Source organism: Marmota flaviventris, chromosome X (assembly GCF_047511675.1).
Source record: "Marmota flaviventris isolate mMarFla1 chromosome X, mMarFla1.hap1, whole genome shotgun sequence".
NCBI classification, from domain to species: Eukaryota; Metazoa; Chordata; class Mammalia; order Rodentia; family Sciuridae; genus Marmota; species Marmota flaviventris.
In genome coordinates this window covers 47268977-47291490 of record NC_092518.1, presented here as the reverse complement: position 1 = coordinate 47291490, position 22514 = coordinate 47268977, and the positions used below count along the sequence as shown (strand labels likewise).

General features: G+C 37.4%; 1 protein-coding gene across 4 annotated transcripts in view; it reads right to left on the bottom strand.

Moving 5' to 3' along the window:
* Nucleotides 1-22514, bottom strand: part of Rragb (Ras related GTP binding B) — a 41598-nt gene that overhangs the window by 4103 nt on the left and 14981 nt on the right. For 2 of the 4 annotated variants that reach the window (XM_027924850.2, XM_027924846.3), the window contains 5 exons: nucleotides 14264-14359; nucleotides 11978-12100; nucleotides 9400-9491; nucleotides 8270-8385; nucleotides 4985-5497 (listed from right to left, as the gene is read on the bottom strand). In XM_027924850.2, the coding sequence (XP_027780651.1) occupies nucleotides 5400-5497; nucleotides 8270-8385; nucleotides 9400-9491; nucleotides 11978-12100; nucleotides 14264-14359 (525 nt within the window). In that variant the 3' untranslated portion in view covers nucleotides 4985-5399. Of the gene's footprint in view, nucleotides 1-2222; nucleotides 2302-2601; nucleotides 2724-4984; nucleotides 5498-8269; nucleotides 8386-9054; nucleotides 9203-9399; nucleotides 9492-11977; nucleotides 12101-14263; nucleotides 14360-22514 lie in introns of those variants that run through there. The other 2 variants (XR_003581162.2, XR_003581163.2) reach the window with 2 other exon arrangements.

The window sequence follows — 22514 nt, the reverse complement described above, 5'->3', positions numbered from 1 at the left end:
AGTTCCTAATGCATGTGGTAGACCCCCAGTGAAAACAGGAGTTAAAATTTATTTGCAAGTTTGTTTCACTATTCATATAGTAGCTAACACTGAGATAGTCTCACAGTCAACTACCACACCTGAGTGCACCTCATACTCTCCACTGCATCCTAAGTAGGCTATGAAGTTCAGGAAGACCATATAACTTCAGGTTAAGTGCACAAGCTCTAGAGTTAGTTTACCTGAGTTCAAATCCCAGCTTCACCAGTATTGCATAACTATAGGGAAATTTCTTATCCTTTCTGGAACCCAGTCTGCTCATTTGCAAAATGGGGTTCTTGTGTTGATTAAATGATATAATCCTCATAATGTACTTATAACCTGAGACTGAGTAAGAACTCTACTAAAGGAAACACTATTTTTATTTGGCAACCTGCCCAACTTTCTTTTTTTTTTTTTTAAAGAGAGAGTGAGAGAGAGAGAGAGAGAGAGAGAGAGAGAGAGAATTTTAATATTTATTTTTTAGTTATCGGCGGACACAACATCTTTGTTGTATGTGGTGCTGAGGATCGAACCCGGGCCGCACGCATGCCAGGCAAGTGCGCTACCGCTTGAGCCACATCCCCAGCCCTGCCCAACTTTCTTGTTACCGTACTGAGTCATCAGATAAAGCTGGGTGACATTGGAAAAAGCTAAGTCTCTATACAAATCAGTATCCATACCCTCCTTTAACTAGCAAAAATTTTCATTTGCAACATATTACTTGTGAAACCAAACTTTCAAGTTATTGCTTTTGTTTAAAACAATGTTCCTCAATCTCAAATTTTTAGATCATTTTGAGAACCAATAATATAAAACAAAATTTTCTTGATATAATTATATACATTCAACTTATCTGGTGAACATGTTTTCTCACACCTGCTCCCACATCTACATTTTCTTCTTTTCCCCTTAAAACAGTGACTTCCGAAGTATAATCTTTGGACCAGTAAGATCAGCATCAGCATCACTTAGGAACCTGACCTAATAGAAATGCCTGCCTCAGAACTACTAAGATCTAAGCCTCTTAGGGTAAGGGTATGGCACCTGTTTAAATAAAGCCCTCTCCAAGTGATTCTGATTAGTTTTGAGAACCACTGCCCTGTACTACTCACATGGCTAACAGGGTCTATTAAAAAGAATCACTTTGTTGTGTCACTAATCATAATTTTGGTTTCTTGGCTCCATGTTTCTGTGCACATGCCTTTACTACCTACCTACATTTGCTTCAGTCTCTATGTGGCGTTGAACAAATTTATATCTTGAAATGTTTTGTCTTCAATGACAAAGAAAGTCAGCTGGCAATCGCAAAAATAAGTATTAAGTCAAACCATGAACTTATTTTCTAGCCTTTCATCCTAGCAATACATCTGCCAGTCGAAGTTATACGTAGAATCTGAGCAAGGAGTGGTAAATACGGAAATGATATGTTTATGACTTTTCTACTCATCTAACTTTAAAAAAAAAAAAAAAAAGACGTAAGTGGCTCCTTCTAAATCTCACCCTGGATACTAAAGATGATATGAACATGCCAAATCATGAATCATATTAGTCACAGAACAGAGCACTATTCATTTGCTGTTTTCATATTCCTTAATGCTAAGAGGTTAAAGAATCTAGAAAATCTACTTAAAACTCTCCTGCAGAATTTTATGAACATAGCTATTGATAAAATTAGTCCCATGAGTTCTTTTAAGACTTGAGATTCTTAGACTATATAATGTAGGCTACCTGAAAAACATGTTCCTTGCTGCTCATGTAGGCTACCTGAAAAACATGTTCCTTGCTGCTCAGTGAAAACTCTAATTATCCTTCTATTGGAAATAATAAACTAAGACAGGGAAAGGTGAGAGATTGGTAGTCATGAAAAAGTTTTCTTATGACCTAACAGGAGAAATGAGTTTACTGTGCTATAGATTCCGTGTGTGTGTGTGTGTGTGTGTGTGTGTGTGTGAGAGAGAGAGAGAGAGAGAGAGAGAGAGAGAGAGAGTTTTGTTATCTCATTAATGGAAACTGAATTGGTTAGGGCTTTAAGTAAATGTAGTCAGTGTTCTCACACTCCATTTCTTGCAGTCCACAGTGCTTCATTTTTTCTTTAGGGGACTAAAGTTAAATGAAACTCTGTATTAGCTTTTCACTATTGTAACTAAAAGATCCAATCAGCAAAATTATGAGGAGGAAAAGTTTATTTGGGCGGGGCTCACAGTTTCAGAGGTCTCAGGCCATAGACAGCAGGCTCTATTCCTCAGGGCTCAAGGTGAGGCAGGACATCATGGTGGAAGACTGTGGCAGAAGGAAGCAGCTCACATGATTATCAGAAAGCAGAGACTCCACTCACCAGATACAAATATATACCCCAGAGCCACGCCCCTAATACCCCACCTCCTCCAGCCATACCCTAGCTTCCAATTCCCACTCAATTAATACCATCAGGTGATCAATTCACTGATTGGATTAAGTCTTTTGTGGCCCTGTCATTTATTCTCTGAATCTTCTTGCAAGGTCTCACATATAAGCTTTTGGGTGATACCTCACATCCAAACTATAGCATTCTATCTCTGGCCCCCAAAAGTTCACACTTACCTGATAATGTAAAATATATTTAATCCATTCCCAAGAGCCCCATAGTCAACAGTTCCGAGATTGCTCAAAGTTCAAGTTCAAAGTCTTCTCTGAGGCTCAAGGCAATCTCACATTGTAAGCTCCTGTAAAATTCAAAGCAATTTACAAATATCCAATATATAATGATATAGAGTAAACATTTCCATTCAGCAAAATAGGGGCATTAGAAAGAAGGGATAAGACCAAAGTGAGACTGAAATTCAGCTGGGCAAATAAATTCTAGTGTTCTGTGTCTGGCATCTAGAGTACATCTTAATGTACTCTCCAAAGCACTTGGGTATCTCTGCCACAGCCTTATTAGTTGCAGCCCAAGTAGCCTTTCTGTTGGCTTAACTTCGCTCAATTCCTGCAGCCTTCCTTAGCGGGAATTCCATAGCACTGGCATTTCTTAAACTTTGGGGTCTCCACTGCAGTTTTGGTTTTCTCCTCACATCTCCATGTATCACCCTCTCAGGGGTTGCCTGCACGAACTCTGACCCTCCTATACTTTGCCTGGCCTCCCAGGCCTTCTTTTGAAATCTTGGTGGAAGCCTCCATGAACCCCTAACTCCAGCTTCCTACATTCCTGCAGAACCAGCACCATTGTTTTTGATGCCAAAGTCTGCTGCCATCTCAAGCCACAGCCAAGCCTTCTGGGACCCTGGGCCAGAAGCCTCTGAGGGCCTGAGTAGTTGAGCATGTTGAAGAAACTTCCTAGGTCCCCTTGTGGAAGAAGGTTACTCCTTTGGTCTCATGAGAATTTTCACTTTTACTCCCTTGAGCCTGAGGTGGGTGTGATCTTGCCAGTTCCTGAGGTGCCCTCAAGCCATCTTTCTCCTAGTCTCTGGAAAAAGTCTTTAGCATTTTTTTAGAGGTAGTAATGTCTTTAACAACTGCAAATTCCTTAGCCACAGTTTTACTCCCACCTTTCCAGTCCAAGTTTTAAAATATTTCTGCTCCACATTCTTCTCCTGAATATCACAATTAATTTGACTAAAAGGTGTCAGCAATATCCATGCCATGGCCCGAATGCTAAGCTATCTAGAAATTTCTTCTGCCAGATTAAGAAATCCATCACTTTTAAGTCAGCCTCAAAAAAAAAAAAAAAAAGTCTCAGGATACAGGCAAAATACAGACAACTTCTCAGCCAGAACATAACATGAATGGCCTCTAGTCCAATTAACTTTTCCTATAGATCCTCTTGAGCACTGTTTTCACTGTCCACAGTCCTACTGGCATTTTGATTTTCTGAGCTCCCACCAGAATTTGCCATTAAGCTCTGCTTACGACAACCTAAAGCATTTTCAGCTAGCACTGCTAAACATCTCAAAATTTCTCTCAACAATTCCAAAAGCTCAACAATCTTTGAACCACATTCAGGTTAGTCACAGCAACAACACCACTTCTTGGTACCAATTTCTGTATTAGTCAGCTTTTTTGCCACTCTGACTAAAAGACCCAACCAGCACAATTATAGAGCAGGATAAGTTCATTTGGGAGCTAACAGTTCCATAGGTTTCAGTCCATAGAGAGCAGGCTCCTTTCCTTGGGGCTCAAGGTGAGGCAGGACATCATGGTGGAAGAGTATAGTGGAGAGAAGCAGCTCACATGATGATAAGAATGCGGAGAGAAAGAGAGACTCCACTCTACAGATACAAATACACCAAAGCCATGCCCCTAATGCCCAACCTCCTCCAGCCATACCCCAGCCTTCAATTACCACTCAATCCCATCAGGTGATTAATTCACTGATTGGGTTAAGGCTCTCATAACCCATTCATTTCTTCTCTGAATCTTGCATTGTCTCACACATGAGCTTTTGGGGGATGCCTCACATCCAAACCATAACAAACTCCCAGCTTATAAAAGGTTTTATAAAGTTTGACTAGAATAATGAAGTTAAATCCCAAGAGGGGCTATGGAATATATAAAATTAACCACTGCTGGACCTTGAAGAAAGATTTCATCTCCTAAATCCTCATCTATTTCCCCTCCACTTATTATTTATTCCTTCTTGAGTTGTATTCTGCAACAGACTTTCAATCCAGATACTATGGACCCAGATTACTAACAGCTTCCCCAACTGTTGTTAGTCCATATAATCTTGACAAATTTTCTTTCAAAATTGCTTTCACATAATTCTCCTGCTCAATTGTCCACAATGGTTTCCTAGTTCTGAATGCATTTAGATATTGTATATCTAAACTCTTCTGTCTAGCTTTAAGGTTAAAATTTGGCTCCATTCTTCCATCCATCATTGTCACCTTCAAGGCTAGGATAAGTATGAAATTCCTTTGCTCTTAGGATAGAGGTAAAGAAACAAGGGAAAAAAAAACAGACACTGAAATCCCTAACAGCAAAAGTTTATTTACAGTTGAAGTTAAGGAATATTTTAATGCATGCTGAGGAAAACAGTAATATTTCAAACTTATAGGTTACTATCTAATACGGAATACAAGAGGATGCTGGGAAAGGCTTTGGCATACACAACTATTGGAACCAGGTTATAAGACACTTAAACACTATTAGAACCAGGTGATCAGAACACTTACATATATACTACTTTTAAGTCACACCAACTTCATAGACAGTTCACCTAACTCCTCACTGGCTATTTGAGTAAATAGCATTCAAGGTTAAACATTAAGACTGGGGAATAGAGAAGGAATACAGAAGTGGTACACATTACAACATTTCAGGGCCTACACATATTAATACAACATTAAGATTAATTAATAAACAGTGTTTTCATTTTTGTGTGAAATAGTATTCAGCAATGTTTAGCGCATGAGAAGACACTGCTTTGGTCCGTCCACTCTTTCCAGCTTTTCAAAATGTTTCCTGGCATTGCGGATGTTGATCAGAGTAGCTGCAGAAGCTGAAGGAAGGAGTGGGGAGATACATAACAGAATAAATATGGGGAACCAAAGGAGTGTTTAACTAGTAAACACTAGTAAAAACAAAACAGACAAAAGAGAGCCAAATCCTTCAATGTATGTCACAGAGAACATATAGGAAAAGGAACTTCCAGGTTATCAAGGTTTAATTTTTCTGAAGATCGGCTCATATTCTAAACACAAAATTTCTAAAATTTTGGTTTGGGACTAAACAATAAAACCCATTATTTTATGTTTTAATATTAGCCTAATGTAGGAAAAGCCAGTAGGTAATAAATAATTTAAATTTCTAGAAATATTGCAGAAAGCTTTATCTCAATGTTTGAAACAGATAAGGCTATTACACTTCCCTTCATGCCCATAACAGAAAGATGGGAATGTAGCATAAAGTAATACACAATGACATAAAATTGTCCAGCATTTGAAAGTTTAGAGGTTATGTGGACCATCCTTTGAAAAATCTATAACACAACTCTAAAGTCTCTAAAGAAAGAAATTTAAGAAGACCTTAGAATGTGGAAGGACTTCCCATGTTCTTGGATAGGCAGAATATTGTCAAAATGGCCATACTACTGAAAGAACTATACAGATTCAATTCCCATCAAAATTTCAATGACATTCTTCATGGAAATAGAAAAAGCAGTCATGAAATTCTTTTGGAAAAATAAAAAGCCCAGAATAGCCAAAGCAATTCTTAGCGAGAAAAGCAAATTAGGAGGCATCATAATACCAGACCTAAAATTATTCTATAAAGATATAGTAACAAAAACAATATGGTATTCATACCAAAACAGACATGAAGACCATAATGGAACAGAATAGAAGATGCAGAAACAAACCCCCCAAAATTCAGTTACCTCATACCAGACAAAGGCACCAAAAACATACATTGGAGAAACAATAGCCTATTCAACAAATGGTGCTGGGAAAACTGGAAATTCATATGTAGTAGAAAAAAATTTAACCCCTATCTCTCACCCTGTATAAAACTCACCTCAAAGTGGATCAAGAACCTAGACCAGAGACCCTGCACATATTAGAAAAAATATAGGTCCAACACTCCAACTTATCAACTCAGGAACTGACTTCTTTAACAAGACTCCTAAAGCACAGAAGTAAAATCAATAATCTAAACAGGATGGCATCAAACAAAAAAGCTTCTTTATAACAAAGGAAACAAATGAGAGCCTACAGAATGGGAGAAACTCTTTGCCCCTGTACCTCAGTTAGAACATTAATTTCCTGAATATATATATAAACAACTCAAAAAAACTTAACATAAAAAAAAAAAACTCAATCAGTAAATGGGCAAAGGAACCAAACAGATACTTTACAGAAGAAATACGAATGGTCAACAAATATATGAAAAATGTGCAACATCACTAGTAATTAGAGAAATGCAAATTAAAACTACACTGAGATTTCATCTCACTCCAGTCAGAATGGCAACTATCAAGAATAGAAGTAAAAATAAATGTTGCTGAGGATATGGATAAACATTGCTGGTAAGACTGAAAATTTGTGCAACGACTCTGGAAGGCAATATGGAGATTCCTCAGAAAACTTGGAATGAAACCATCATTTGACCCATTCCTCATTACATATTCAAAGAATTTAAAATCAGCATACTACACTGATACAGCCACATCACTATTTATAGCAGCTCAATTCACAATAGCTAAGCTATAGAGCCAGCCTTGTTGCCCTATAACAGATGAATGAATAAAGAAGATGTAGTATATATACACAATGGAATATTACTCAACCATAAAGAAGAATTACTTTATGACATTTGCCAAAAACTGGATGGATCTGGAGACTCTCATGCTAAATTCAATTAGCCAGTCCCAAAAAGCTAAAGGTTGAATGTTTTCTCTGGTATGTAGAAGCTAACCCACAATAATGGGGGGAAGTGAGGGGAAGAAAAGAATTTCAGTAAATTAGACAATGAAGAATGGAGGGAAGGGAGGAGGGATAGAAAAAGGAAAGGAATGAATCTGACATAATTTTCCCATGTACATATATGAAAATAACACAGTGAATATCACCATCATGTACATCAATAAGAATGGGATCCTAACTAGAATAAGATATATTCCATGCTTATATAATTATGTCAAAATGGATTCTGCTATCATGTGTAACTAAAAAGAACCAATAAATAAATAAAATCTATACATATGAAGCATAAATCATGGATTTTGGTTCTCTTTAAAATTCCTTGATTTAGTCACTTGTTTTCTAAAGTTCCCATGAAGAAAAACACAATACCCTAGAGGCAAAATTGTTTTTCAGCTTCAAAATGTGTCTACCACTGTTACTTGTTTTTTTTTCAGTGTGTTAAAATATACATGACATGAAATTTACAATGTTAACCATTTTTTTTTGGCGGGGGTACCAGGGACTGAATTTAGGAGCACTCAACCACTGAGCCACATCCAGCCCTCTTTTGTATTTTATTTAGAGACAGGGTCTCACTGAATTGCTTAGCACCTTGCTTTTGCTGAGGCTGGTTTTGAACTCAGAATCCTGCCTCAGCCTTCCAAGCCACTGGGATTTCAGGTATGTGCCACCATATCAGCCACATTAACCATTTTAAGTGTATGGCTGAATGCAATTAAGCACTTTCATATTGTTGTATGACCAACCCCACTGTAAAATAATTTTAAAATATCTTGTACAATAATACCTCTAGGGCAATTGTTTAGAGAATATGTAGATTTGAAATTATGTCATCTTAAGTTTAAACTTACGAATGGATGGATCAGACATCACAACCATCACATAAGTGTTAGATGTAAAGATGTCAATGAAAGCAGCAAAGTTAGAGTTTCTGACTTCCATACTCTGGAAAGAGGCAGCCAGCTTGCTACAGAAGAAAGGAATAAAATAATAACAATATAAGAAGTTCTTATCTTTTAGGTTAAACATTTTTATAGTATTATTATACCTTAATTTATCCCTTGAGAGTTTATAAGGAAAGTCTAAAATTGAATTTAACATGTTTCAGAGTGACTGGAATGAAAATTAGGCTAGGACTTCATATTGACTGAGAAATGAAAATAGGTTTAGACCTAGATCTATGTTGAAAAATCATGTTACAAATGACTTCTTTAATATTTAAGAAGCATCCTTATTTGAAATTTCCCTCTCTTGGCAATTAATACTTATATCTGTTTGATGTTACATTTATATTCAAGAAATTACCCCATTTCTTTGAAAACAAACAAGGCAACTCTATTTGCTTGTTATTTGCTATTTCTTCTTCAAAATGTTAGCGTAAACACTCTAGAAAGTCTCAAAGTATACTAAGATGTAAAGTGGGTAAACTGATCCCCGCTCTCCAAGCATCAAGTTTTTATCAGGTAACAATTTGATTTTTAAATCTTTACTTATTTATGATATTTAGCCATTCATTTTCCCTCTATTTGTAATACCCAAGACTCAAATCTTATTTAATCAAACCAGATACATCATAATTTGACATTTCTAAACTCTCTTCTGTTATCATTTCTGAATCAGTATCTATTTTACTTACTATTGTTTTATAGTCAATTCTGTTATTTAGTACGGCAAATTCTCTTTCTTTCTTTTCAAAACTCTCTTGGATATTCTCAGTTTATTTCTTCCCAAATAATACTAAACACGTTGAAAGGGTATTTTGCTTGAATATTTCTCAGATGCTTCTGGATTAGTTGAGTTTGCATGAAAGGACAAGGATCTGTATTTTAGTCAACTGTAGGCTCCCTCAGAGTCAATTTTCTTTTTGATTAAAGCAACCATTGTGAACACAGAAGTTTAGTTAACAACTATAGTTATTTGTATTTCTCAAAAATGATAATTTTCCCAGAAATTAATGCATCATTCCTATAAGATCTCTTACCTGCAGCTCAGCTTGAATTGCTTAATAATGTTGCTGATTTTCTCAAATCTATGAGCATCACGCTGCTCTTTACACTGATAATGAGAAATCACCTGTGAAAATGAACATTGTTCTTTGAATCCATGCAAAATATTCATATAACCCTCTGCTGCTACTTGAAGTAGACATCTGTTAGTTTCTTGACCACCTGGTTTACCATCTTCTCCTGTCTGTATCATATCTTTGTTAAGACTACATGTGATTTCAATATCCATCCAGATGGTCTATTCAGTATTGTTTGGTTATAACTTTATTAGATCATTTAAGTATTCTACATACAGTCTTTGACTTATCATGGTTCAACTTTTGACTTTATAATGGTGTTAAAATGATAGGAATTCAGTAGAAACAATATCTCAAATTTTCCCATACTAGGGATATGTGATACTGACAAACTCTTGTGAGGCTGGGCAGCAGCAGAGAGCCATAACTCTCAGTTAACCATGAGATAGATTATAAGGGTAAACAACAGATACTTCTCAGTGTTACTTGTGTTGCTAGGCTATGATGTTTGGTACGTTAGGTGCATTAAATGCATTTTCAACTTATGGTGGGTTTATCAGGACACAAACCCATCCCAAGTCAAGGTGCATCTGTATTTTGGTTTACTGATATTCATTCTCAATTTTTAATTTAATTTTTAACTATCAATATTTAATCATTAAATATTCACCTTATTTCAATGTTTCACTGGATGATTTTTTATTTTAAAAACATACAAAACAAGGAAAATAAAATACATAACAACTCTTGAGGTTTAATTACTATATTTAAATTTAATGAAGTCTATAATCAAGTAGTTTTGGGAATTATATTTTAAAAGCTTAACTAGATAATTCTAACCATTGAGAACTGACTATTTTTAAATGAATCTATTCAGGATAAACACCAACACCAGCTGAAAATACTTTTCCTAACACTTTGAGATTTTAGTAAATCATACAAGTATCCTACAGGCCAAATGCAAAGTTTATAATAGGAAGCAAAACTGAGTCAATTGCCAAAAGAAAATTCTCAGGGAAATACCCTGAGGTAACACGAAACTTTCAACATTTAATTTGTATATAAAGAGCAGGACAGATCCACATTGCTTGACTTACTCCCCTCAGTAAAAATGGTCAATTACATTTAAACTTTTTTTTAACTGTTGATGGACCTTTATTTGTTTATATGTGGTGATGAGAACCAAACCCAGTGCCTCATACATGCTAAGCAAGTGCTCTACCACTGAGCCACATCCCCAGCCCAATCACATTTAAACTTGGTCATCAAGAGAAACAAAAGCTACCTGTTACTGTCAGTGAATAATAGAGAGCTTACTAACATTATCTTCTAAGACCTTGTGTAGTAGATATAGCATGGTAATACTGCTGAAGCAGAGTCCTGTTGTGCCATGCACACTGAGACAGATGGAATGGTTTACTTGCTTGTTGCCATTCATACTAGCAGGAAAAAAAAACTGGTTCGGAGAAGTAATTTCAGGCACGTAACACATGCCACTGGACTGAGGCAGAAAGTCACTCTAGTTACGACTCCTTGCCTCAGCTATATCAGCTAGCAGGAAGAATGGCTCCACAGTGCTGCTATGGCTATAAGTAATGTTTCTACAAAGGAAAAGAGGAATTGTACTTTATATTTTCTGCCCTCAGTTGACACAGCAGCAAAGGGAACCAACATTTAATAGTTCACCTATTTTATGTCAAAGCTTGTGATAGATGCTTAATGTTACTATGCCCCATTTTAATGAACATGATAAACCTATGATACAGATAGTATTATCTCCATTTTAAAAAAGGGGAAACAAGCTCAGAGAGATTAAGAAATGTCTAAAATTACCAAGCAGTGGTAGAACTCAGAAACAAATTATTTACTGGGAGCTGCTCTTAAGAATTATATTTCCTAAGCTAGTTAACAATTACTTTTTTATGCAGTGTGTTGGGACATCTCAAATTATTTTCTATCACTGGTATTTAAATATTTTATTTATAAAGATAATACTAGCTTTGGCATCCTCTATTCAGGGCTATACAAAAAACAGTAGGGTCTAATATAGTTGCTAAGTTCAATTTATACAAAAAGTAACAGTATCAACATGCATCTTTTCCCCTTTAATTCTCCATCTGCTCTTAGCTATATCACTGAGTTGACCCTTACTTCTCTTCCAGTTTTCACCTTAGCCTTTTGGAGAAAAGGGAGGGAAGAGAGTTATCTCAAAAGGACAATACAATAAATTTCATAATAAAATTCAAGAGAAAATAGGAATACTTCATCACAAATAAATAGTTATTAGCAGAAATAATCTAAACCCTCTAATAGGGTATACCTGCAAAAACCTATGGTTTACTAGTTACAAAGGAGCTAAACACCAAAGGACTTCTTTCAGATCACTTGTCAACAATATTACTTTACAAATAGGGCTGAGTATGCAGAAGTAATGACACAAGAGAAAAAGGTTCTTCCTAAAAGGGAAACATGCTGTTCTCTGTTCCTGAATAGAAGGTACTGTGTGAAATATATCTTCAGAACAAAAAGTTCTTACCAGAAAAGTAGCTCTCTCAAACAGAAGTACTTCATCAGCCTCAATAATTTCAGCAAAATTCCTTAAGTTCATTTCCAGCTGCTGAACATTGGGAATCAGTTGATAAACAATGCTGGACCAAGCCTAACAGAACAGAAGCATAATGTAATATTACTAACAGTTAGCCAGTCCCAGACCTTTGAAAAGAGTAAATAAACTATAAACCATCACATATAAACAGCAAAACATGATGACAATTAAATCCCAAACAAATACTGACATTAAATATAACACAAATGAAATGAGAAAATGAAGCTATATTTGATTTTTATCCTTGAATTGAATAGTTTTAAGTTCAAACACTTTTTTGAAATGCTGGAGAAACTTCTTTCCATTGATAATTAAAATTAAACAGGTGATTTAATGCCATTATGTTGCCTTAGGAAAAAAAGTAGCAAAATATGAACTACTGTGTTAAAAAGCTTCTAATCTAGACCTTTGACAAATATTTAAATCCAACAGTGCAAATTTCTTTAAAGATAAGAACCTAATAATGCTATATAAAACATATATCCAAGAATCAATTTTGTGAAAATATCAGAGCCACATGGACAAATGGCTCCTCCCCTCAGTGGTGTAATATACCATTACAAGAGAACCAGTGGTATTATCATTCCCAAAGGTTGTTGTCATGTGTAAAATTATTGATCCAACAGAATTTCAAAAGGTCCGTTGTGTTTGCCTAAAACTGACTTCATCCAGAGGAGTATGACTAATGTAAGCAGTTGAAATTATCCACAACCTCCCTCTAGTCTCTTAAAGCCCTTTTATTTGTATTTCCATTATAATACTTCCTTTACTTTCACTCCAATTTGTCTGGTTAGGTGTATTTTCTTCTTCTCTCCCCTACTAGACGGCAGGAATCTGATCTTAGTCATCTGGGTATGCAACAGCATCAAGTAGATAGGCAATGAGCGCTTGTTGAATAAAACTTAATATAAAAATTTAAGTCAGTTCTATGCAACATTGATGTAAGAGATAGTAGTGCCATGTCTCTGATCCATTTAGTTTTATTACTTAGGCATAGGGGTTCAGGTTCCAAATTCCCAGGTCGGTGTTAATGTCACTGCTGAATTTACCTTGGAGAAGGCACCAAAGCTAACCACAGCAGAGACATTGTCACTCACAGCAGTGTTGTGATTAGCCAATTGTCTTTGGTCGTGTTATGTATTGTCATCCTTCACACCGCAGTTGGTTCTTATCAGTGCGTCATGTCCATCCTTATTCACGGTTACCTGTTCTATGGGAATAAGGCTTTGAGAGAAATTCGGCCCATATTAATCTAGAACAGTACTTCCTAGACAGGTATCTCAAAATGATGTTATTAGAGTGAGGCTGGGTCAACATAATATTGGGGAAAAAAAGTGAATTAGTTTAAAAAAATGGCTATTTTTAAAGTCCAATGGCTTTTCTCCTTGGCAAGTCAGGTTTCTGTGCTTCTGGTTGTAGACACTTGTCAGATGCAGTTGATACTGAGGCTCTAGCTATCAATGACAGAGAAGGATCCTTTGCCACTCAAGAGTCAGACTTGTCAATGGATACCAGAAGCAGTCTGAAGGAAAGGTCTGACCACAGGAGGATCCAAAAGGAGACAGTCCTTAAATCAATAGATCAGTAGAAAAAAGGGAGGAAGCAGGAGCCTATGTGCCAATAGGTAATTTCAGCTTCATCCGTACAGAATTATTGTTATAATCTCTATAATTACTTCAAGCAGTGTGGTATCCATTCCAGCAAGGGGAACAATCCTGGTTGAAAGAATGTTGGTCTCCAATCTGGCATGAAAGTTGAAGCTACTATACTCTAGGAATAACATGTCTCGTCCTAAGATTCCCTTCTCCAATCTCTCCACTAAGTATTTTTCTTCTACTACTACCCAAACTTAGGTAGACTAGTTTATATCATATAGAGGTACCTGTATACAAGATACAACTCCAATTAGAATTGAGACCATGACAGTTCAAAATATATGATGGCCAGTGAGTAAAGTTTCTGCTTTCACAAAGTCAGTATCAAATTAATCATACCCAAACTGGCTCATCCAATATGATTTGGTAACAATGTCGACCCAATGTAGGATTAAAACCAAAATCTGTTAATGTTAAGTTTGGTATTCTTCAATTTGTTGCAGATTATTTCATTTTTTAGTACAACAAATCATGAAATTGTTTAAAATATTTCAATTTTGTTAATATTCTTCTAGCTCTTTTTCATGCTCTTAAAATGAGAGAACCCAGGAAACATACACACCTTATAGAGAGTTTCATCCCAGATAGATGTTCGGAAACAAGAACATTCCAATGGGCGAGACAAACGCCTCAGATCTTCTTCTCGCTCTTTAAAAATCTGAATTAAACAGTCCAACATACTGATCAGCATATAACAGTTCTCCTCTTTGATTGCAAAATCTAAGATGTAACTATTTCAACATGTTTTAATCAAAAGCTTTTGCTCCTTAAGAGGAATTTGGAATATGTACCTTATTTCACAAGCTAGAATGGCAGAAATTATCTCAGGACACGTGTAAAAGTGCTACTGGTTACTATAATTATTTAGACTTATACTGTGTGTGCTCTATACACGTTGAGAGCACTGTATTAGAAAATAAAATTCATTATATAGAGGAATCTTAAAAAATATCTAACACTCCAAATCATTAAATCTGGGCATTTCAAGAGTTATACCCATATCAAGATTTTGTAAATCAAAATATTTAACCTTTTGATATACATTTCTCTCAAATGTCTATTTATATGTATTATTTACATATGCACTGTATGTATTTCAACATATAGATATAACCCCCCACAAACATCTACCAATCTTGGATATATTTCTATGTATATATGCCCATATGTACATTGGAAAAAATTGTTATACACAACCATTTTTCCATGAGTGGATGGATTGGGAGCAAGTGTATGATGGTTAATTTTTGTGTCAACGTGACTAGGCTGCAGTACCCAGGTATTTGGTCAAACGTCAATCCAGATGTTGTTGTGATGGTATTTTTTTAAGAGGTGAAGTTTTAAATAAGTTGACTTTGAGTAAAGCAGATTGCCCTCCATAATGTAAAAGAAAAAGTTTCACTACTGAGAAAAATGGAGCTCTACCTACAGGATGCCTTCAAACTCTTTAAGTACAACATCAACTTTTCCATGGATAGTCTCTAAAATTGAGTGAGCTAACTCCTTAAAATAAATCACTCTTCTTTCTTCCCTTTCTCAAATATCTCTACTTCCATAACCCTTCCCACCAACACACATTCTATTGGTCCTGTAATTCCGGAGAACCAAAATTCAGATTTTAGCATTGATAGGTTCTAGAAGAGAATTTTAAGGATGAGTCTCCTCAATTGGTTTTTGAGGTTTCTGGAATCATTTCTTTAATATGATTAGAGTTAAAGGTGTTAATAACTATTTCCAGTAGTAAAGATAGCAGTGAATAGTTCACAGTGATACATAAAATACTACCACTGAATACTTCTAATCAAATATGTACAAGGGTGACCATGTATATAACTTTGAATATTTTTTGTCAAAACAATGAGTGTGTAATGAGATTGGCTGACTTACACTAATTGTGCTGGACCAAATAGAGAAAGAAAAAAAATGAGCTCATAAATTTCAATCCCCAGTTTAAGCACCATATAAATAACCCCAAATTATCTATATTCACCCTAGAAGAAACCCATACCCTCTATAGATGCAGAACTGAGATAGCTGAAAACTAAACTTGGAATCTCATCCTGTGAGTGGATAAATCACAATGCATATTTAATTCCTAATTAAACAGGGTATCATCTGTTAGGGTGCTGACTGAAAGAATGGGATTCTAGAAATTGGAATAAGAGTCATATGGGAAGATCTCAATGAAGACTAGGACACTGAATTCCTAACTTCTCATGAGTCTTTGCAAATAGAAGCAGCCACTACATTGAGATTTAAAATTAACCCTACTTTGCCTCAGGGGAATGTAATGATATCCCCTGAGGTAGCTGTCTTACAACAGACCTGACTTACCATCACCATCTCTCTTAGGGTTCTAATGGTTTGGTTGCTTGGCTGAAACATGAACCCCAAATGGCCTATGCTAAGTGAAGCTGAAATACCTGACCTGCATTAGTATATAAGGGAAGGTATCCAAAGGCTTAGGGAGACTGGAATGTTCAAATGGATTTGTCATTGAAGACCTACTTACCAATCTTGGGAGGTGCCAGAAGAGACCTTTCACCATGACTGTGAGAAATAAATTTGTGAGAGGAGCCCAGCTTCCTTCCCTGCTCTGATCACTCTTCTCTGTAGGCCAGACCTGACAGTGGGAACTGCTGCCACTGAATTTGGGAACCTAAATGCAATGGTGGCAGTTGGATCCTGAAGTGGTAGGAGCAAGGTGGAGACACTCACCAAATGCAAGGTAGGTCTAATCTGACAGAGTAATCTGACTGAGACCTATGGTGTTTGCTAGTTGATCATGGTGGTACTTAGAAGTGAAATAGATGGGATATCTACTAAATTCCCACTTCTTCTATATAAGTAGAAGAGTCTAAGTCAAGTGGTCCAAAATCTAACTTGAACCATAAGAACAGAGTCAGGACCCCTCAATAGACTTGTATTAGTTTACAGACCTAGAGCATCTTGAATAAAGAGAAGGGTGGGTCCAGGTAAGGAAGGACCCCACTATACTGCCCAAAGTTTATACTATTATTTTTCCTCCCTGCCTCCTCCAAATGAACCTAAGACCTTCTACAAGGGTAACTGTGCTTTGGGGAAAAGGAAAGGATCCAACCTTTGGGGGACGACTGAGCACTGGCTCTGAAATTCCAGGAGACACAAAACATTACTATAGTCCACTAGTCAAGAGTAGGAAAGTTGGTAGTTGTAGTGGTCAACTTGATAGGATTAAGAGATGATGAGGATTAAGGAGTTTATGGGTCTGTCAGAGAATGACTGACATGTGAGAGAGCCAACCAAAACAGCATGGGCAGCACCAACCAATAGGATGATGGCTTGGATGGAATAAAAGTTGGAAGAACAAGGAAGCAGCAGCAGATGCAAGCTCAATTCTTCTGGAACGGGTTTTTGACTGCTGCTGTGATCATCTGAGGATATGGGACTCTAGCTTCTTCACTCCTCCAAAGTGGACTCTGCCAGTGATTCTCCAGAAGCCTTCAGTCTCAGACTAGGATTACACTGTTGATCCCTCCTATTCTGAGGCTTTGGCCTCTTGGACTGTGCAGCTACTGGTTCTTCCAGCTCTCCAGCCTGCAGATGGCCACTGTGGACTATCCAGCTTCTGGTCACATGAGCCAACCTAATAAATCCCTTTTTATAATCATACTACCTGGTTCTTCATGCCAGTAGCATATGCTTGTCTCAAAGATCAAGCCATTCATGCCTAAGTACACGTGGCTGGTACAGCAATTCTGTACATCATTGCTTTGGACCAAGGAACTCACTTCACAGCCAAAGAAGTGAGGCAATGGGCTCATGCTCATGGGATTCACTGGTCTTACCATATTCCCCACCATCCTGAAGCAGCTGGTTTCAAAGAATGATGGAACGGACTCTTGAAGTTGCAGTTACAGCACCAGTTAGGTGGTAATACATTGCAGGGCTAGGGCAAGGTTCTTCAGAACCTTCAGAACACTCTGAATCAGCATCCATTATATGTTACTGTCTCTCCTATTGCTAGAATTCACAGGTCCAGGAATCAAGGGGTGAGACAGGAATGGTACTACTCATTCATCATTACTCCTAGTAACCCACAAGGAAAGTTTTTGCTTCTTCCCTGCAACCTTATGTTGTGTAGGCTTAGAAGTCTTACTTTCAGGAGAAATGCTTCTGCCTGGAGATACAACAATGATTTCATTAAACTGGAAGTTAAGACTTCACCATGGACACTTGGGCTCCTCATGCCTCTGAGTCAACAGACTATGAAAGGAGTTATGGTACTGGTGGGGATGATTGATCCAGATTATCAAGGGGACATTGGACTGTTATTCCACAATGGAGATAAGGAAGCATACTCCTGGAGTGCAGGAGATCCCTTAGGGTGTCTCTTGGTATTACTCTGTCCCCTTATTAAGATCAATGGGAAACTACAACAACCCAATCCAGACAAGATGACAAATGTCTTAGACCCTTCAGGAATGAAGGTGTGGGTCACACCTCTAGGTAAAGAACCAAGACCGCTGAGGTAGTTGCTGAAGGTAGAGGAAATACAGAATGGGTAGTAGAAGAATGTAGTCATAAATACCAACTATGGCCACATGACCAGTTACAGAAATGAAGATTTTAATTGCCATTGACAATTCTTCCCTATTCCACTAAGAATATGTTTGGGCATACTTACAAATGCATTAAGAGGAAATAATTGTTACTCTCCTGTTATTCATTCTGTAAAGTAATATCGATTAACTTAACATTAGTAGTGTTTTTGTTTATTCTTCTATTCTGGGGAAAGAACTAGTGTATTCGGTTGTAGGAAGGATAGTTATGTTAGGTGGAATTATAACCTTTTGGTGTTTATTTGGAGATTAAGTATGATGTAAAGAGTCATATTTGGATATCAAGTTGACAAGGGGGTGGATATTTGGATTAAGAGATGCTGAGGATTAAGGGGTTTATGGGTGTGTCAGTGAGGATGTGTCTAGGAAGGATTGACATGTGGTATAGCCAACTGAAATGGAGACCGTCCCTAAATGTGGGCAGCACCAACGAATAGGATGATGGCTTGGATGGAATAAAAGTTGGAAGAACAAGGAAGCAGCAGCAGATGCAAGCTCAATTCTTCTGAAACGGGTTCTTGACTACTGCTATGATCATCTGAGGATATGGGACTCTATTTTCTTCACTCTTCCAAAGTGGACTCTGTCAGTGATTGTTCTGGGGCTCAGCCTATGGACTGTGCAGCTACTGGTTCTTCCAGCTCTCCAGCCTGCAGATGGCCATTGTGGACTATCCAGCTTCTGGTGGCATAAGATAACCTAATAAATCCTTTTTTATAATTATACTTCCTGTTGATTCTGTTCCTATAGAGAATGCTAATACAGTGGTCAATAAAGTTTTAGTTCAGATTTGTCTCACAGTGGGCCCATGGTTCCCCAAACCATACTGTGGTTATATCCCAATTCCAGAGTACATATTTGGAACAGACATACTCAGCAACTGACTGAATCTCCACATTGGTTCCCTTATCTGTGGTGTGATGGCTATTATGGCAGGAAAAGTCAAGTGAAAACCACTAGAACTGCTTTTTCCTAGGAAAATAATAAACCAAAAGCAATACTGAATTCCTGAAGGGATTGTGGAAATTACTGCCACCATAAAAGACTTAAAAGATACAAGGTTACCAATTCCCACCACATCCCAACTCATTTTGCCTCTTCAGGCTCTACAGAAGGCTGCTAGCTCTTGGACATGGATTTCCATAAGCTTACTCAGGAGGTGATTATAATTTCAACTGTTGTAAAAGATGTGGCCCAATTCCTTGAGCAAACTCACACATCCCCTGGTACCTATATGCAACTATTTTTCTGACAAATGCCTTTTTCTCCAGACTTGCCCATAAAATCCATCAGAAGCAATTTGCTCTTAGGTAGCAAGGCCAGCAAAACACCTTCACTGACTTACTGAGGGAGATACCAACTCTCTAGTCCTATGTTATAATTTAATTTACAGGGCTCTTGGTCACCTTTTCCTTTTACAAGATACTACACTGGTCCATCACATTAATAACATTATGCTGATCAAACCCAGCGAGCAAGTAGTTACACCAGACTTATTGGAAAGACATTTGAATGTCAGAAGGCTGAAAAGCAATGTGACAAAAATTCAGGAGTATGCTAACTTTAAAAAAAAAAATGTTTAGTTGTAGATGTACAACACTATACCTTTATTTTATTTATTTATTTTTATGTGGTACATAGGATTGAACCCAGTGCCTCACACATGCTAGGCAGCGCTCTACCACTGAGCCACAACCCAAGTCTGTTACCTTTACTTTTTAAGGACAAAAGAGAAATGGACATAATCTAATAGGCCTATGTAGATTGTGAAGGCAAAATATTACTCTAGATGCATTACTCTAGCTTATTTACTGAGTGACCCAAATAAGCTGCTACTTTTGAGTGGGGCCCAGCACCAATGAAGGCTCTGCGACAGGTCCAGGCAGCTGTGCAAGCTGCTCTTAGACCATATTGTCCAACAAATTCAACGATGCTTTAAGTGTCAGGAGCACATAGGGAAGCTGTTTGGAGCCTTTTACAGGCCACTATTGGTGAACTGCAATGCGCCTATTTAGGGTACTGAAACAAAGCCCTACTATTCTCCACAGATAATTACTTTCCTTTCAAGAAACAGCTCTTGGCCAATTACTAGGCCATAGTACATACAAACTGAACATGTCCCACAGGCTACCAAGTTACCATGGGAACTGTGCTGTTCATCACAAACTGGTTGTTATTTATTTAATCTACCAAACCATAATGTCAGACATGTATAGCAGCTCTCCATCACCAAGTTAAAGTCATATATTTGTGAGACTGAGCCCATGAAAGTCTTGAGGGCATAAGTAAGTTACATTTTAAGTCCTCCTTTGCTGCTACATTGCTTTTTCTTACAGCCCGCACCTAAGACTTCATGGAGCATTCCATATAATCATTTGAGGAAGAGAAGACTAGGGCCTGGTCTATAGATGGTTCTGCATGATACATGGGCACCACCTAGAAGTGAACAGCTGTAGCTCTGTATCCCATTTCTGGAACATCCCTAAAAGAAAGTGTTGAAGGTGAAATCCTCCCAGTGGAAAGAACCTTGAGCAACTGGTTGTTCACACTGCTTGGAAGGAGAAATGGCCAGATATACAGCTATGACTCATGAGCTGTAGCCATTGGTTTGCTGGATGGTCAGGGACTTAGAAGGAACATATCTGGAAAAATGGAAGAGGTATATAGATAAATCTCTTCCAATAGAAAAAAAATTGTGAAGATATCTGTGTCTCAGGTGAATACCCACCAAAGGGTAACCTCAAAAAAAGAGGATTTTAATGTTCAAGTGGATAGGATGACCTGTTCTGTGGATACCAGTTAGTATGTATCTTTATCCACCTCAATGAGTTCAGGAAACTAAATGGACATGGTGAAAGGGTTAAAAGTAATATGTGGGCTCAGCAACATAGACTTTCACTCACCAAGGCTGTCCTGGCTGTGGCCACTGATGGGTGCCCAATCTGTCATCAGCAGAGACCAACACTGAATCCAAAATACACACCAGTCCTCCAGGTGAACAGGTAATTATATGATGATGACTTGATTATAATGGTCTGCTTCCATCATGCAAGGGGCAGCATTCTACACTTATTGGAATAGACACTTAATTCTGGATATTGATTCACCTTCCCTTTATATAGTACTTCTACCAAAACTACTATCTGTGAATTTAGAATGCTTCATCCACTATCATGGTATGGCACATGATATTGCTTCTAATCAAGGAACTTCCTCCACAGCAAATAAAATAAAGCAATGGGCCCAGACTTTATTGTTCTTATCATGTTCCCAACCATCCTAATGCAGCTGGCTTGACAGAATGATAGAGTGGGCTTTTGAAAGCTCAGTTAGGTGGCAAAAATTTATAGGGCTGGGACAAGGCTGTCTGGGAGGCTATATGCTCTCATTCAGCATCCAATGTTTGCTGCTTTTTCTACCACAGTGAGGATTCATGGCTCCAGGATTCAGAGTGGTAATGGGAGTGGCACCACTTATTATCACCCATAGTAATGCACTAGCCATTACTAAGGGTAAAGGACAAAGTTTTTGTTTCTTGTCTCTATGACTTTATACTCTGCTGGCCTAAAGGTCTCAGTTCCAAAGGCAGGAATGAGTATGCCAGGAAATATAACAATAATTCAACTGAACTAGAGATTAAAACTGCCACCATCTACTTTGGGGTCCTCATGCCTCTAAATGAATTGGCAAAAAAGGGACTTCCTGTGCTCTCTGGGGTGACTGATCCTAACTATCATAGGGGAAACTGGACTATATTTCACAATGGAGTTTGGGAAAAGTATGTCAAAAATAAAAGAGATCCCTCAGGGTATCTATTAACAATATCACACCTTGTAATTAAAGTAATGGAAAACCACAACTACCCAATTCAGGCAGGTCTACTAATTGCCTAGACCATTAGGTCTACTAATGGTTTTAGGGTCATCCTACCAGTGAAGAAATACAACCAGCTGAGGTGCAAAGGCAATCCAGAATTGAAGAAGGCAGTTATAAATACCAGCCAAGATCATGTGAGTACATTGTAAATGAGAATTATAACTGTCATGAGTATTTCTTCCTTGATTTTGTTATGAATATATATAAGTGGATATATACTAAGCATGTCTTTCTCTTTTATCCGTTTATCATGAACATATGATGTATAAACTTTATATCAATATTATTTTAAGTACTATTTACATTGTAATATTTAAGTTATAGGATAGAAAGTAG